The sequence below is a fragment of the Anomalospiza imberbis genome, chromosome 12 (assembly GCF_031753505.1).
Source record: "Anomalospiza imberbis isolate Cuckoo-Finch-1a 21T00152 chromosome 12, ASM3175350v1, whole genome shotgun sequence".
Taxonomy (NCBI): domain Eukaryota; kingdom Metazoa; phylum Chordata; class Aves; order Passeriformes; family Viduidae; genus Anomalospiza; species Anomalospiza imberbis.
The window spans coordinates 19,773,586-19,788,168 of NC_089692.1; the positions used below are offsets into that span (position 1 = coordinate 19,773,586).

At 64.0% G+C, this 14,583-nt stretch overlaps 2 protein-coding genes across 2 annotated transcripts in view; one reads left to right on the plus strand and one right to left on the minus strand.

Annotated features, from left to right (window-relative positions):
* Nucleotides 1-5,098, plus strand: CTU2 (cytosolic thiouridylase subunit 2). The gene is made up of 15 exons (XM_068203223.1): nt 1-171; nt 590-664; nt 1,690-1,768; nt 1,844-1,903; nt 1,987-2,047; nt 2,964-3,073; nt 3,156-3,430; nt 3,512-3,647; nt 3,746-3,877; nt 3,973-4,064; nt 4,141-4,232; nt 4,313-4,364; nt 4,464-4,530; nt 4,605-4,663; nt 4,739-5,098. Exons 1-15 carry the CDS (start codon nt 92-94, stop codon nt 4,887-4,889), a joined length of 1,521 nt encoding a protein of 506 aa, XP_068059324.1. The 5' UTR covers nt 1-91; the 3' UTR covers nt 4,890-5,098.
* The window catches only part of PIEZO1 (piezo type mechanosensitive ion channel component 1 (Er blood group)), a 23,866-nt gene continuing 14,309 nt past the window's right edge, over nt 5,027-14,583 (minus strand). Inside the window, exons 23-51 of the mRNA XM_068203242.1 lie at nt 14,472-14,576; nt 13,765-13,918; nt 12,935-13,178; nt 12,749-12,845; nt 12,493-12,661; nt 12,328-12,417; nt 12,131-12,210; nt 11,861-11,932; nt 11,354-11,451; nt 11,176-11,272; nt 10,842-10,916; nt 10,578-10,750; nt 10,384-10,506; nt 10,164-10,261; nt 9,819-10,077; nt 9,553-9,741; nt 8,665-8,961; nt 8,464-8,555; nt 8,233-8,380; nt 7,930-8,144; nt 7,652-7,810; nt 7,427-7,574; nt 7,134-7,322; nt 6,958-7,050; nt 6,680-6,852; nt 6,481-6,603; nt 6,321-6,400; nt 5,876-6,071; nt 5,027-5,796 (exon numbers count right to left, since the gene is read on the minus strand). Of these exons, the coding sequence (XP_068059343.1) occupies nt 5,547-5,796; nt 5,876-6,071; nt 6,321-6,400; nt 6,481-6,603; nt 6,680-6,852; nt 6,958-7,050; nt 7,134-7,322; nt 7,427-7,574; nt 7,652-7,810; nt 7,930-8,144; nt 8,233-8,380; nt 8,464-8,555; nt 8,665-8,961; nt 9,553-9,741; nt 9,819-10,077; nt 10,164-10,261; nt 10,384-10,506; nt 10,578-10,750; nt 10,842-10,916; nt 11,176-11,272; nt 11,354-11,451; nt 11,861-11,932; nt 12,131-12,210; nt 12,328-12,417; nt 12,493-12,661; nt 12,749-12,845; nt 12,935-13,178; nt 13,765-13,918; nt 14,472-14,576 (4,286 nt within the window). The 3' untranslated portion in view covers nt 5,027-5,546. The remainder of the gene's footprint in view (nt 5,797-5,875; nt 6,072-6,320; nt 6,401-6,480; nt 6,604-6,679; nt 6,853-6,957; nt 7,051-7,133; nt 7,323-7,426; nt 7,575-7,651; nt 7,811-7,929; nt 8,145-8,232; nt 8,381-8,463; nt 8,556-8,664; nt 8,962-9,552; nt 9,742-9,818; nt 10,078-10,163; nt 10,262-10,383; nt 10,507-10,577; nt 10,751-10,841; nt 10,917-11,175; nt 11,273-11,353; nt 11,452-11,860; nt 11,933-12,130; nt 12,211-12,327; nt 12,418-12,492; nt 12,662-12,748; nt 12,846-12,934; nt 13,179-13,764; nt 13,919-14,471; nt 14,577-14,583) is intronic.

The following is a 14,583-nucleotide window of genomic DNA, read 5'->3' on the forward strand; positions in this document are numbered from 1 at the left end:
GCAAGACCCCCCGAGTTTCACCGGGACCCACTGGAACCCACCGGGACCAACCGGGACTCACGGGAATCCACCGGGACCAAGTGGCGCCGCCATGTGCGACGTGGCGGGTGGCGGTGGTGGCTGCGGGGCGGACACGGATCCGCCGCGGCGCCGCCGCGCACCGGCAGAGAGGTATGAGTCCGGTCCGGCCTCGGAATGGACCCGCGGGGCCGCTCCCGGTACCCCCCGGTATTCCCCCGGACATCCCTCCCGTGCTGCCTCCGGTACTTCCCCAATGCGCCCGCCAGCACCCCCCGGTACCGCCCCGGTGTGCCCCCGGTCCTGTCCCCAGTGTCTCACCAGAATCCCCCGGGGCTGCCTCTGGTGTTACCCCCGGTATCCCCCGGTGCTGCTCCCGGTATCCCTGCAGTACTCCCCAGTGCCATCTCCGATCCCCCGCTCCCGGTGTCATCTCTCGGTGCTACCCCGGTAACATCCCGGCTATCCCCGGTGCTGCCCGGGGACCGGCACGGCCCCAGCCCTTCCCGCTCGGTACCGCTCCCGGGGGGTCGGGTCCCGGGGTCCCCGCTGACCGGCCGTGTCCCCGCAGCCACCCCCGAACGTGCATGAAGTGCGGGCAGGGCACGGCCGCGCTCGTCATCCGCGTCGGGGACCCCTTCTGCCGGTGAGGGACCGCGGGACATCACAAACGGGGACATCACAAACGGGGACATCAGAAATGGGGGACATCAGAAATGGGGGACATTGAGGCTTGGGGACATCAGAAATGGGGACATCAGAAATGGGGACATCAGAAACTGGGGACATCAGAAACTGGGGACATCAGAAATTGGGGACATCGAGGCTTGGGGACATCAGAAATTGGGGATATCGGGGCTTGGGGACATCAGAAATGGGGGACATTGAGGCTTGGGGACATCAGAAACTAGGGACATCAGAAATGGGGGACATCAGAAACGGGGACATCAGAAATGGGGGACATTGAGGGTTTGGGACATCAGAAATTGGGGACATCAGGGCTTGGGGACATCAGAAACTGGGGACATCGGGGCTTGGGGACATCAGAAATGGGGGACATCAGAAATGGGGGACATCGGGGCTTTGGGACATCAGAAACTGGGGACATCGGGGCTTGGGGACATCAGAAATGGGGGACATCAGAAATTGGGGACATCAGAAATGGGGGACATCGGGGCTTGAGGACATCAGAAATTTGGGACATCAGAAATGGGGGACATTGAGGCTTGGGGACATCAGAAACTGGGGACATCAGAAATTGGGGTCTTTGAGTCTCCAGAGGATGGAGGCTGGGGAGCGTTGGGTCTTGGGGACATTAGGGATCGGGGACATTTGTTCTCAGGGACGTTGTGTCTGGAGCATTGGGTTTTTGGGGCTGGGGACATGGGATCTCTGGGATTTCAAGGTCTGGGGACATTGGGTGTCGGGGACATCGGGGTCAAACAACATCAAGGCCTGGGGACACTGAGTGTTGAGGACACAGAGGAGGGGGGACGGTAACGTTGGGGGACGTGGCTCGTGGGATCTCTGGGATGTCGGGGCCTGAGGACGCTGTTCTCCAGGATGTTGGTCTGGGGGACAGCAAGGGGACTTTGGGGTGTGGGGATGTGGGAGCAGGGGGCGTCAGCGCAGGCCGTGGCTCAGGAGTCCCCGTGCCACCGTGTCCCCCAGTGTCTGTTTCCGCGAGTACTTCGTGCACAAGTTCCGTGCCATGCTGGGCAAGAACCGCGTCATCTTCCCGGGAGAGAAGGTACGGGCAGGGGGGACCCGGCCGGGGGACCCGAGGTGGCCCCAGGGCCGGTGACCGTCCCCGCTGTCCCCGCAGGTGCTGCTGGCAGTGTCGGGGGGCCCGGCCTCCAGTGCCATGGTCCGGCAGGTGCAGGAGGTGAGAGCGGGGATTCGGGGGGGCTCGGGGGGAGCATGGCTCGTTCCCCCCCTCACCCCGCTCCTCACCCCGCTCCTCTGCAGGGGCTCAGCCGGGAGGCGGCCAAGAGGCTCCGCTTCGTCCCCGGCCTCGTCTACGTTGAGGGTGAGGGAGCCCCGCTGCTGCTCCTGTCCAGCTGCCCATTCCAGCCCCGTTCCCTGCTCCTGTCCAGCTGCCCATTCCAGCCCCGTTCCCTGCTCCTGTCCAGCTGCCCATTCCAGCCCCGTTCCCTGCTCCTGTCCAGCTGCCCATTCCAGCCCCCTTCCCTGCTCCTGTCCAGCTGCCCATTCCAGCCCCCTTCCCTGCTCCTGTCCAGCTGCCCATTCCAGCCCCGCTGCTGCTCCTGTCCAGCTGCCCATTCCAGCCCCGTTCCCTGCTCCTGTCCAGCTGCCCATTCCAGCCCCGTTCCCTGCTCCTGTCCAGCTGCCCATTCCAGCCCCGTTCCCTGCTCCTGTCCAGCTGCCCATTCCAGCCCCGTTCCCTGCTCCTGTCCAGCTGCCCATTCCAGCCCTGTTCCCTGCTCTGTGTCCAACTCCCATTCCCTGTCCTGCTGCCTGTTCCCTGCCTCACTCCCCATTCCAGCCTTGTTGCCTGTTTCTGCCCCATCTTCTGCCCCGCTGCCTGTTCCCTGTCCCCCTTACCTGTTCCCTGTCCCATTTCCAGCCCCACTGTCCATCCTGTACCCCATTCCCAGCCCTGCTGCCCATTCCTTGCACAGTCCCAGCCCCACTCCCTGCCCCGTTACCGACTCCCAGCACAGTGTCTGTCCCCTGCACTGTGCCAGGGCCGGGATGCTGCCCCCCTGGCCCCAGGAACGGGGCTGGGAATGTGGCAGCAGCCCTGGCACTGCCCCCCTGGCCCCAGGAACGGGGCTGGGAATGTGGCAGCAGCCCTGGCACTGCCCCCCTGGCCCCAGGAACGGGGCTGGGAATGTGGCAGCAGCCCTGGCACTGCCCCCCTGGCCCCAGGAACGGGGCTGGGAATGTGGCAGCAGCCCTGGCACTGCCCCCCTGCCTTCCAGAGGGAGCCGTGCGCAGGCAGAGCCCGGAGCAGCGCCAGCAGACCCTGGCCCAGATGGAGACCCTGCTGCAGGCCACCGGCTTCCCCTACCACCTGATCCACCTGGAGGAGGTATTGGGGTGACATGGGGACAGGTGCTGAGGTGAGGGGACACACTGGGACAACTTCCCCTGTATCCCTCTCTGCCCCACAGGCGCTGGAGCTGCCCCCATCCATCTTACAGCCGGGGCCGGAGCGCGCCGGCACGTCCGGCCCTTCCTACAAGGACGCTGTGGACAGCTTCATCCAGCAGCAGCGGCAGGATGGGGACAGTGGCACCTCTCTGCCTGGTCACAGCACCCCGGACACGCCAGCAGGACCCCCGGCCACCCCCCGCCTGCCGGACGCTGCCCAAACCCAGGAGCTGCTCCGCAGCTTCGAGGCCGCGGGGACGGCGACGGCGCGGGAGGAGCTGCTGGAGATGCTGCGGTGAGGGACTGACCCTGTTGAGTGCCAGGACCAATGCCAGCTGGGAAGGGTGGCTCTGATCCGCTGTCACCTCGTCCCCAGGACCCACCTGATCGTGCAGACAGCCCGGGACAGGGGCTATGCCAAGGTGATGATGGGCGAGAGCCTCACGCGCGTGGCCATCAAGCTCCTCACCAACCTCTCCCTGGGGCGCGGCGCCTTCCTCGCCGTGGACACGGTGAGCTGGGGACGGGCACCCACACCCGAGGGGTGACACGATGCCATGGGGGCATGTCTTGGTGGTGGCACGGTCCCCTGGCAGCCCTGCACCCGCAGGGCTTCACGGACCAGCGCCACGGTGACGTGATGGTGGTGAGACCCATGCGGGACTACACGGCCAAGGAGATCGCCTTCTACAACTTCTTCTTCAGCGTCCCCACTGTCATCGTGCCACCCCTCTTCACCAAGGTAGGGGGTTCCCGTGGTGGGGAGCCCACGGCGGGTGTCGCCGTGGCAGGGATGGGACCCCCGTGCTGCCCTGCCCTCCTTGTTGGTTCCCACAGCGCCGGGAGAAGCCCAGCATCCACCAGCTGGTCGAGCGCTTCCTGCTGGGGCTGCAGGAGGAGTTCCCCTCCACCATCAGCACTGTGTACCGGTACGGGGGGTCCGTGTGGGGCTGCTGGGGGTGTGGGGGGATTGGGGTGCACCCACAACCCCCATTTTGGCTGCAGGACAGGGGAGAAGCTTAGCCCGGAGCCGGCCAAGGCCAGCAGCGAGTCCCAGCGCTGCCTCCTCTGCCTCTGCGGCCTGGACACCTATGGGGGTGAGTGGGGAGGGCGCTGGGGGCTCGGGGGAGTTGGGGAGCAGCCGTGCACCCCCTCAGTGACCCCCTGGCTCTTACAGAGGAGGAGCTGGCTCTGGAGCCCACGCTGATCTTGGAGGAGCCAGCAGCAGGGTGAGCACGTGGGCTGGGGGCATTCCAGGACTCCACAGCCGCTCCCAGGCCACCACGGTGGCACCGCTGAGTGTCCGTGTCCTCGTTCCTGCCCCACAGGGTTGAGAGCAAAGCTGCATACATCCCCCTGCTGTGCTACAGCTGCCGCCTCACCTTCAAGGAGCTGGTGAGCTTTTGGGGTGCAGGGGGGTGGTTCTCGGGGCTGGTGGGGGTCCCCAGGCTCACACCCCTCTCGTGCAGGGTCCCCTTGACACACTGCCACCCTACGTGCGCGCCGAGGGCCAGCGCAGGATCCGCAGGTACCGGGGCTGGGGGCCCCTCCCCGCCTTGCTCTGCCCCCGAGGCCGTGTCTGTCCCGTGTCTGTCCCTTGCAGAGCTGAGATGGAGCAGAACCAGGTGAACCAGGAGTCCAGCGACAGCCGAAGGGCTTGGGGACAGCTGGGGACACACCCCCATCCCACTGTGGCACTGCTGGGGCAGGTGCCACTCCTCAGGGATACTCCAGAGTTTGGTGAGGACTCCTGATGCTCAGGCAGCTGCATTTATAACCCATTTCTGTGCCAGCCAGGGGCAGGGAGAGTCCCCATCCCCATTTACTGGGGGCTGGGGTGCAGGTCCCTGGTCCCCCCACCTCCCTGCCCCAGCTGCCTGTCAGCCAGGGAGGCCTCAAGTTTATTTTATTCGGTATCTGTATAAATAAAACATTTGAATTATTTTAAAAAAACAAACCCAAAGTCACAAGTGTCTAAAGTCCAACTGGGGCTGCCAGACCCCCTCAAACATGGGGGGGCCACAAGCCAGGACCCCCATCCTGGAGCTGGGGGTGGGGGGAGCTATTGCTTGAGTTCAACCTGGTTCTGGAAGTGGGGCTAGGGCCATCAGGGAGGGGGCACAGGCTGGCTCTTGACCCCCCCCCATCCCCATCTGGCAGCCAGGGGTGCCCAGTGGGTGGGGGGGCCACGTCCTGTCCCCCCTCCCCGGGAAGGCACAACGTGGTCTGTGCAGGTCGGACAGCTTCAAAGCAACGTAAGAAAAACCTCCAGAAAAACATCCTCCCTCCACGGGAGTGCCCAGACCCCCACATCCCACTGCCTCCCAGGCTGGGATGCGGCCCCAGCTTGGGGGGCGGCTTAAGGCATTGGCGGTGATGTCCCTGTCAGGGGGGGCTGGAGCCCCTTCCCCTTAATTCTTCTCCCGTGTCCACTTGATCATGGTCTCGGGCGAGCGGTAGAGGAAGATGAGCTTGGCGTAGAGCTCCTCCTCCAGCTCCAGCTCGCCCGTCTCCCGCACCAGGAAGATGTCCTGGCACAGCTTCAGGATGCGATCCACGTAGGGCAGCTCCTCGAACATGATGGAGTGGGAGATCTCGCTGAAGAAGCCCCGCACGAACTTGCCGATCACCAGCACGATGGACACGTAGAGCCCCATGATCCTACAAGAGTGGGGCACATCCTGGATCCCACCAGCAATTCCCTCCGGATCCCCCCCACGCCCTGGCACCCTGCACGTACCCGTAGCCAGCCAGGAAGCCCAGGCTGGGGGGGCTGACTTTGTCGTTGAAGATGATCATGGGGAGGATGTTGCCCTCGTGGGCTGGGGCGTCCTTCTGCCTCAGCACCCACCACTCCACAAAGTGCTCCCCAGGGCCAGAGCCCCTGCGCTCCCGTTTCAGCTGCACCTCCACGTCCAGGTAGCTCTCCACGTCATCTGGAGAGGGTGACACCGTCAGGGCACAGCACAGTGGCTGCTGTGCTCTTAAGGACGATTTTTTGGTGGGGGAGTGACACAGTGGGACTCACGTCCTCACTGTCGGCAGGGGCTGGCACCATCAGGGCTACCGGTGTGCTCCCAGCACTGATGGTTTAGGGAGGGACACACTGGGACTCATGTCCTCCCTGTCTTCAGAGAGGTGGCACCCAGTGCTGGTTTCCTTGTGGGGGACACGTTGGGACCTACCTGGCAGCAGCTGCTTGATAGGTTCGGCTTCAAGGCCGGTGGGCGCCCGGATGTATTTGGGGAAGAGGTTTGGCAATTCCCTGCAAGAAAGCGGAGTGATGGGGGGGTTACACCATCCCACCGAGCACAGGGGTCCAGCCACCCCTCAGGGGACACTCACACGGGCTTATCCCTGGTGCCATCCAGCAGCTGGGCCAGCTCCAGGCGCTGGGGCGCGCCGGGCCCCAGGTCCGTGTTGTGTTTGCCGTAGGCGTTCTCCACCGTGCCCCCCTTGCTCAGGTCCCTGCGGGCACGAGAGGCTCAGTGTGGGCAGAGGGGTGCAGGCAGGGCTGGCTCCTCCCTGGCCGTGCCCGAGGTACCTCTGGAAGATCCAGGTGAGGTGCAGGGTGATGTCAGAGGAGCCGTTCTGCAGCTCCAGCCGCATCTGCTCGCGGCTGGGGGGGCTGATGCTCCACAGCGAGCCCGAGCTGCCCTCGATGCGGGCGGTCACGATGTCCTCCATGCTGTAGAGGCTGACGAACTGCATGGCCAACTGCCACACGGGGGGGGACACGGCTCAGCCCCCGCCCTAGGGGCTTTGCCAGCCCCCACCCTGGGCAGCCAGCAGGGATTTTTTGGGGCGGGGGGGGGGATTTACCGGCTCGCTCTCGAACTCTTTGGTGAGGTCATCGTATTCCTCGGAGGTGAAGGGCTGGATGTATTGCTGCTGGGAGCTCGTGCTGAACAGAGGCTGTGGGGACAGGGGGACATCAGCCAGGCAGGGTGCCCTGGCGTCCCATCTGGGCACCCCAACACCCACCCCCACATCCTCACCTCGTACCCCCCTATCTTGAGGTTGACGGTGACATCGATGGGGTGGTTGATGACGCCCACCACGGAGCGCACCAGGGACATGAAGAGCAGCGGGAACCAGATGATGCCCACGAGGAAGAGGATGATGAGGCCGCCCATGCCGTACTTCACCACCTTCTTCTTCTTCTGCCCCTTGGGCTGGGGGTATTTCTGGGGCGGGGGAGACAGCACACGGTGTAGGGAGGGCTCAGGGGGACCCCAACAAACTCCCAAAAGGGTTTAGTGTGGGACCCTTCACGGCAGAGGGGATGTACCTTCTCAGTCTCCCGGCTGCACTTGATGATGAAGATGTTGGCGTAGATGTCCTCCACACACATCCAGTTGGAGAGGGACAGCGTGGTGTCCGTCCACACCCAGTCCATGACAGCCCGCAGCTCCACCAGGAAGGGCACGAGGCGGAACCTGTGGGGACACGGGGAGAGGGCAGTGGTACGGCAGCCTCAGGGTGCCCCAGAGCTCCCTGTGGCCCCGTGCCGTACCCCTGGAAGAGGAAGAGGTTGAGGTGGTTGTATTTCTTGGTGAGGAAGTTGCCCAGGATGCGGGTGGGGTAGCCACAGCGGATCTGGTAGGCCGACAGTCCAAAGTAGATGCACTTCACAAAGTACCACAGCTGGGCCACCGTGTTGTGGCGGAACAACCTGTGGCAGGGACGTGTCACCCTTCAGCCACCAGCCGGGGACACCCTGTGGGCTCGGGGACACCCAGGTGCCACGCGAGGGCCACGCTGTGCCGTGACGGGGAATCCATTGGGACGTACCTTTGGGTGACGTAGGGCAGGATGAAGAACATCCAGACGTGGATGCCGAAGACCAGGGTGACCTGGAAGACGAGCTTGCCCAGCACCGTCTTGCGGAGGTAGAGCGCGCGGTCGATGACCATGGTGCTGAACTGGAAGAGCATCATGAAAAGGAAAGCCTCCGGCACTTGGTTTTCCGACAGCGAGGAGGTGATGTCGGTGGCCGCCGTGTATTTCTGGGGGGCAGGAGAGGTCAGCATGTGGCCCAGCCTCACCCCGTGGTGGAAGCAGGACAGTCAGGGCCCGGTGGGACTCCCTGCTCACCCCAAAGGCCCAGAAGCCGAAGATGATGATGATGAAGTCGACCACATCAGCCAGGAACATGTAGGCGTAGACGTCAGTGGCTGCACGGCTCTGTGTGTCCAGGATGTCCCGGAAGAACTTGCACACTGGCTGGTACATGTTCTGTGCCCTGCAGGGACAGGGGACACAGGGGACAGGTGACTGGGACCGCACCCCACAGCCCCCACCCCAGCCAGCACCGCCACGACTCACTTGGTGAGGAAGAAGCCCTTGACCCGCAAGCCAAACGCCTTCAGCTTCCTGTGAGTGTGGCTCTCTTCTGACACTTCCTCCTCCTCTTCCTCCTCCCCTTGAAGCGAGGCACAGCGTGGGTGACAGCCAGAGTCCTGCAGGGCCACATCCTGCCCGACCCCAGCACCCTGAGGGTGCCAGCCTTGCTCCTCAGCAGGGCACGAGGGCTGGGAACTGGTGCTCACCTTCTGCTGGAACCATCTCCAGCGTCTTCCTCCCCTGCTTCCTCCTGAAGCGGAGCTGCGTGGCCTCGGTCCCCTCTTCCTGCTCCATGGACTCGCCCTCTGGCTCCAGCTCCAGCCCCGTGGCTGCTCCCAGTGCTCCTGGCTGGGCTGGAGCCTCCAGCCCTTCCTCAGCCACCGCCGATGGTGGGGACACGGCTTCCTCCGGCTTCTCCTCCCCTTCCTTGCTCTCCCGCTTCTCGTCCGTTGTCTTCTCCTGGTCCCACAGCCCATAGGACTGCGGAGGGACACGGTCAGGGGTCCTGCTGCCCCCCAGCCCCACACACCTCACTGCCCATCCTGCAGCATCATCTCCCACCAGCACTGGTGGGAAACCACGGCGGAGCACCCAGCACCCGCTGGGTTCTGCCTGGAGCCCCCAGGAGCAGCTCCAGCTCCCCACAAATGCCCACCTGTGGTAAAGCACATTCTTCTCTCAAGACTTTTTTCATAGAGGAGCACAGAGAGAAGGAGGAGAAAACAATTTCTATTTCTGCTCCTTGTTTTTCCCATGTAGAATGTGTTTGGAGAATTGTTCACCTGGGGTGATTGCTTGATTAGATTCTAGTGAGGATTGTTTGAGCCTGATGGCCAATCCAATCCACCTGTGTTTAGACTCGAGCGAGAGGGTCACGAGTTGTGAGTTAGATATGGTAGTTAGGAAAAGTAGATATGCAGTTTTAGTATCTCCTTTAAATAGTGTATTAATGTATTATAGCACAGTTATAATAAAGAAATCATTCAGCCTCTGAACTGGAGTCACACATCAGCATTTCCTCCCACCGAGCTCACCTGCATTTACAACACCCACCCACGGCCCAGGGCTCACCAGCAGCAGGGAGCGATGGAAGAAGAGGGCCAGGAGCTGCAGGAGGTCATACTTGATGTAGTGGACAGACTTCTCCAAGCCCAGGATGCGTGGTGGGAAGAAGGGCTTGCCCTCGTAGCGCAGCAGGGTGATGTAGCCATTCCAGGGGAAGAAGCCAAACTGGAAGAGGTATTTCACCACCACCATCATCTGTGGGGACACTGGGGTCAGTGGGTGGCAGCGGGGGCCGGGTGGCATCGTCCCTTCACTGGCCACCCCCTGCCCACCTCGGTGAAGACGATGGCGGTCATCCAGAAGCGCTTGGTGGGCCGGGGGATGGAAAGCATGGCCCAGAGGAAGACGAGGATGGGCAGGCAGAGGGAGATGACGGAGCCGGTGACCATGTTGTTGAGGATGATGGTGAAGTAACAGAGCAGCTCGGAGTGGCCGGTGACGCAGCGGTACCCGGCCAGCAGCAGCTTCAGGAACCGGTTGTGGGATTGGTAGAACTGCTCCGACTGCTCCAGCTCGGAGACATAAAATCTCCTGCAGGATGCAGGACTGGGGTGAGCCCCCCTGCCATCCCCCGTCCCCATCCTGCTGTCCCCGTGTCCCCCTGTCCCCACGTCCACCTGCTCTTGAGGAGCTCACTGGCAGTCCGCCTGCGCTGCTGGGGAATGGCCAGGAACTGCTGAGCGTCAGCCACGTCCTCCAGGCTTGTCACCTGCTCCTGGCTGCTGGAAGAAGGGGCAGCTCTTAGGCACCCGCTGGGGATGACACGGGGACGGGGTGAGCCCCCTGGCCCACGTGTGGCACTGCCAGCGGCCCCCTCGGGGGTATCTATCTATGCACCTGCCTGGAAGTGCCGCTTTGGGAATCTGCAGCCAAGGAGCCGGGCGGGCTCAGCTCCTGCGGGAACTCCTCCGGCGGCAGCTCGTAGAGCTCATCCGGGAACTCCTCGTTTATCTCCTCTCCCTGTGGGAGACAGGACGTCAGTGCCACTGTGGGCTGCCACCCCCCGCGCCCCGGTGTCCCCCCGGGCCCACCTTGGCCAGCCGCTGTGCCATGACAAATCTCTCGAGGCACAGGACCTGGGACATGTCCGTGTGCTCCCGGGTGTGGGTGTCCAGCCACTGGGTCAGCCCGTCCACCAGGGCCTGGCACAGCAGCCACAGGAACCTCAGCGTGTTCAGTGCCCGCTGCAAGACGTTGCTGCGCTCTGCCAGGGCAAAAGGAGGGGTGGAGGGTCACTCGTGCCCTCTCAGAGCTCCCCAGCAGCCCCCTGCGCTGCAGTCCTGCTGCCCACCTACCGGAGCTTTCCACGTTCTCTTCCTCCCGCCCTTCAGCCTCCTCAGCAGCCTCCACCTCTCTCCTTGCGCCGCCCCCTCAAAGGTCAGACCCCGGGGAAGGATGAACATCATTTTTGGGGCTCTCCCATCCACCACCCCGTCCCCTGTCCCCCCACATCCATCTTAAAAACCAGGGTGGGCACCGAAGAAGCTGCACAGCTTGTGCCAAACCCCACTGTAGCCACCGGAGAGTCTCCCCACACACTGGGAGCGCCCTGCCAGGGCACACAGTGGGCACCAGGCGGGGCTGTGTCCCCTCCTGCCCCCCAGCCCCATTTTGGGGTGTCACACCCACCTGCAGCGCTGTCGGTGCTGGGTGGCCGCGGCTGCTCGGGCTGCTCCTGCTGCCGCAGCACCGTCCTGGTGTTGGTCACCCAGGCCTGGTAGGCGAGCTGGAGGGGGACAGGGGCCATCAGCACCCTGGGGACACTGCCAGCCCTCCGGCTGCTCTGCAGTCCCCCAGCCCTGCTCACCTGGAAGGCGCTCGGCCTCCCCGGCTGCGGCTCCTCCTGCACCTCCTCCTCCTCCTCGCTGTCCGACTCGAAGAGGAAGTATTCCCCGGAATGCAGCACTGCCGGGGGGCACAGGGTGTCACGGCACAGCCAGGGCCATGGCAGGGGTGTCACACCCCAGGCTGTCCCCGCTGCCATCTCCCAGGGCGCTGCCTGGCACCGAGGACACCCATGGGGACATCAAAGCCGACGACTCAACTGCCACGTCCCCAGAGCGGCGTCCCTCCGGCGCCAGCGTGCGGAGGTGACCGGCGTCAGTGACCCCAAACCCAGCCTGGCACCCCCAGTCCAACACCCCGTTAGTGCTGGGGAGCAGAGAAGCCATGGTTAGTGCTCTGCGGCCGAGCCTGGGGACAGGGGACATGCAGGGTGTCACCCTGGCCAAGCAGTGCCGCCAGCGCCCCTGCGGGTGTTAGTGTCCCCTCTGCGAGGGGCTGAGCCCCGTTACGCCCCGTGCCGGGGCTGTACCTGCGGCGTGGTCTAACCATGGCCGCCACCAGCGCTCCCTCTGCCGGGACGGGTCCGCCGGGCCGCCGGGCGCTGTGGGACGGCACACGGGGCTGAGAACGGCCCCCACTCAGGGCACCCACCCCGCCTGGGGGGCGCTCGGGGCGGGAGGGGTCACCACAATGCTCCACGGGGCTCCACCAGGATGGGCGTTGGCGAAGGATGGGCGCAGTGCCACCCGTGTGTCCGGAGAGGGGTTGGGGACATGGGAGGGACCCCCCCAGCTCTCACCTGCTCTGGCCCCTTCCTGCCCCGGGCTGGTGGCCCGCTCCTGGTGGTACTTCTGCTGCTTGGCTCGGATCCGCTCCATCCTGGAGGCAGAGGATGCTGCAGAGCCCACTCCCCCAGGCCCCCAGGGGCACCCCATAAGCAGGGGTGTCCCAAGGTGCAGGAAGAGGGGTCCCAGTGCCCCCCCAAAACCCACTCACTGCCGCTTCAGCTGGTCCAGCGACTTCCTCTCGGCTCGCCGGTGCGAGCGCAGGCTCTTCACGATGCTGGCCTTGAAGAGCGCCACACCCCTGGGGGACAGGGACAGTGCGGGGTCAGGGGGGGCCTCCAGCACTCATGGGGACCCTCCAGGACCTCAATCCCACCTGGAAGCCTGCAGGGCAGAGGCTCGGAGGTTCCACATGACGTGCAAGTAGTAGGAGCTGAGGAAGATGCGGCGCTGGAGCAGGAGGAAGAAGAAGCAGATGCTGTCCCATATGATGCCGGCCTCCTCCACGGGCAGCATGCAGTCGTGGTCCTTGTGCATCGCCTTGGCTGGCAGGCAGAGGCGCAGGCAGGTCAGGCGGCAGCCCAAACCTGCAGCCCCAAGCCCCCCAGATCGCCCCCAGACCAGCAACTCACGGTTGTAGTAGCCCTTGACGGTGCAGACGAGGCTGAAGAGCTGGATCACCCAGCAGAACCTGCTCTGCATTTGCTGCACGAAGACGCAGGACAGGAGCTGCGAGCAGAGAGGGCACACAGGGCTTCGTCACCACCCCAGGGGACGCCCAGGGTGACCCGAGGAGAAGCACGTGGATCACAACGCACCGACAGCATGTTTTTGGAGATGATGACGGTGATGTTGTAGAGGATGAGGCAGTCCCAGAGCGCGAGGCGGGCGCGGGCCGGCTTGCGCAGCATGGCCGTGCCCGAGAGCAGCAGGTAGAAGCAGGCCAGCACGTAGCCCAGGCCGAAGAGGCTGATGCGGTTGGCACCAGTGATGAAAACCACCACCAGGACGACCCAGAAGAGGTAGTGGAACACCACCACCTTCACCATGTCCAGGTAGGACCTGCGGATGGGGTGGTCAGAGCAGGGGCCTTGTCCCTTCCCAGCACGGTCCCAGTTTTCCCACCAGCCCTCTCATGGGGGACAAAGTGCTTTGTCCCAGTTATGGCCTGTGAGGGTCCAGCACCATCACCAGGGGTGTCCTGGACCACCTCATCTCCTTCCAGAAGAGCCTCAGGGTGTCCCTGCTCCAGCCATCAGGGGGGTCATGTCCAAAGGGACCCTGGCCCAAAGGGGTTCCAGTCCCATTCTAGAGGATCCCAGCCCAGCAGGTCCCACTGCCGAAGGTCCCATCCTACCCATGCCTCAAGGGGTCCCATTCCAGGGGATCTGCCATCCAAAGGTGGGATCTCACCTTGTCCCTACCCCAAAGGGTTCCATCCCAGAGGGGGAACCCATGCTGTCCGTACCCCAAAGTTGGGCCTCCCAAGGTTGGAATTCCAAGGGTGGGATTCCACTGTGTCCACATCCCAGCTGGGTCCCATCCCCCAGGGATGCCATCCCAGAGGAGTGCCCCACTCACTCCCCGCAGGGGATCCCATTCCCGTGGCCCCAGCCCCGGTGGGGGGTGCTGTGCAGGGGGCACCCACTTGCAGTAGATGAAGTTTGGGGTGGGGTTGTGGTGCTCCTGCTCCCGGTCCAGCCGGTCGGAGTTGTCCCCGGCCGCCTGCAGCCACGGCTCGGAGCGCTCGGCCTCGAACACGCGCCACTGCTGGGCCGCGCACAGCAGCAGCATGAAGTCATCTGGGAAAACACGGCTCAGCCCGGGCCACAGGCTCCCCCAAAATGCTGCTACCCCCCAGACTCTGCCCCCAGGCATGGGGCATCCCCATCCTGCCCAGGATGGGGAGCTCCTTGATTCCCTCCAGGCTCTCCCCGGCCCCACCTCCTCTTTAGCCAAGTGTGGATCTCTCCAGGCCCCTCCTTTTCCCAAAAGGGGGTGGCAAAACAATTAAGATCCCCCAAAAAGGGGTGGGGTTTGCCACTACTCCTTCTCCAAGGCGTTTTCAGTGATTTAAACTCTACCTCCAAAGGAGTGAGGCTCTTAAAGCTCCTCCACCCCTCCTGCCTGTCTTTTCCCCCATCCTGGATGGAGGCAGGATGGACCCAAACGATGGCTGGGGAGGTCCCAGAGATCGGGGGGGCTGGAGTAGGGTGACAGGGCACCCCCATGGGCACAGAGGGGCTGGAGCTGGGGGGCCAGGGGGCTGCCGTGGGCTGTGTCACCCCATGAGCAGGGGACTGTCAGGGGCTGGAGTAGGGGGACAGGGCACCACATGGGCAGGGGGCTACTCACTGATGAGGTTGGTGGATTTGGGAGCCTGGAAGAAGTCGGGCAGGTAGAGCCACTTGACGAGCGCCGAGTTGAGGGGAATAGAATGGCTCCAGCGCCACGGATAGTCTGGGGG

Excerpts from the sequence above, each read along its gene's own strand:
- CTU2 (XM_068203223.1), top strand. The coding sequence starts at position 92 with ATGTGCGACGTGGCGGGTGGCGGTGGTGGCTGCGGGGCGGACACGGAT. Across the intron at positions 2,048-2,963 it reads CGGCCTCGTCTACGTTGAGG|AGGGAGCCGTGCGCAGGCAG; the intron begins GTGAGGGAGCCC and ends CCTGCCTTCCAG. Across the intron at positions 4,233-4,312 it reads CGGCCTGGACACCTATGGGG|AGGAGGAGCTGGCTCTGGAG; the intron begins GTGAGTGGGGAG and ends TGGCTCTTACAG.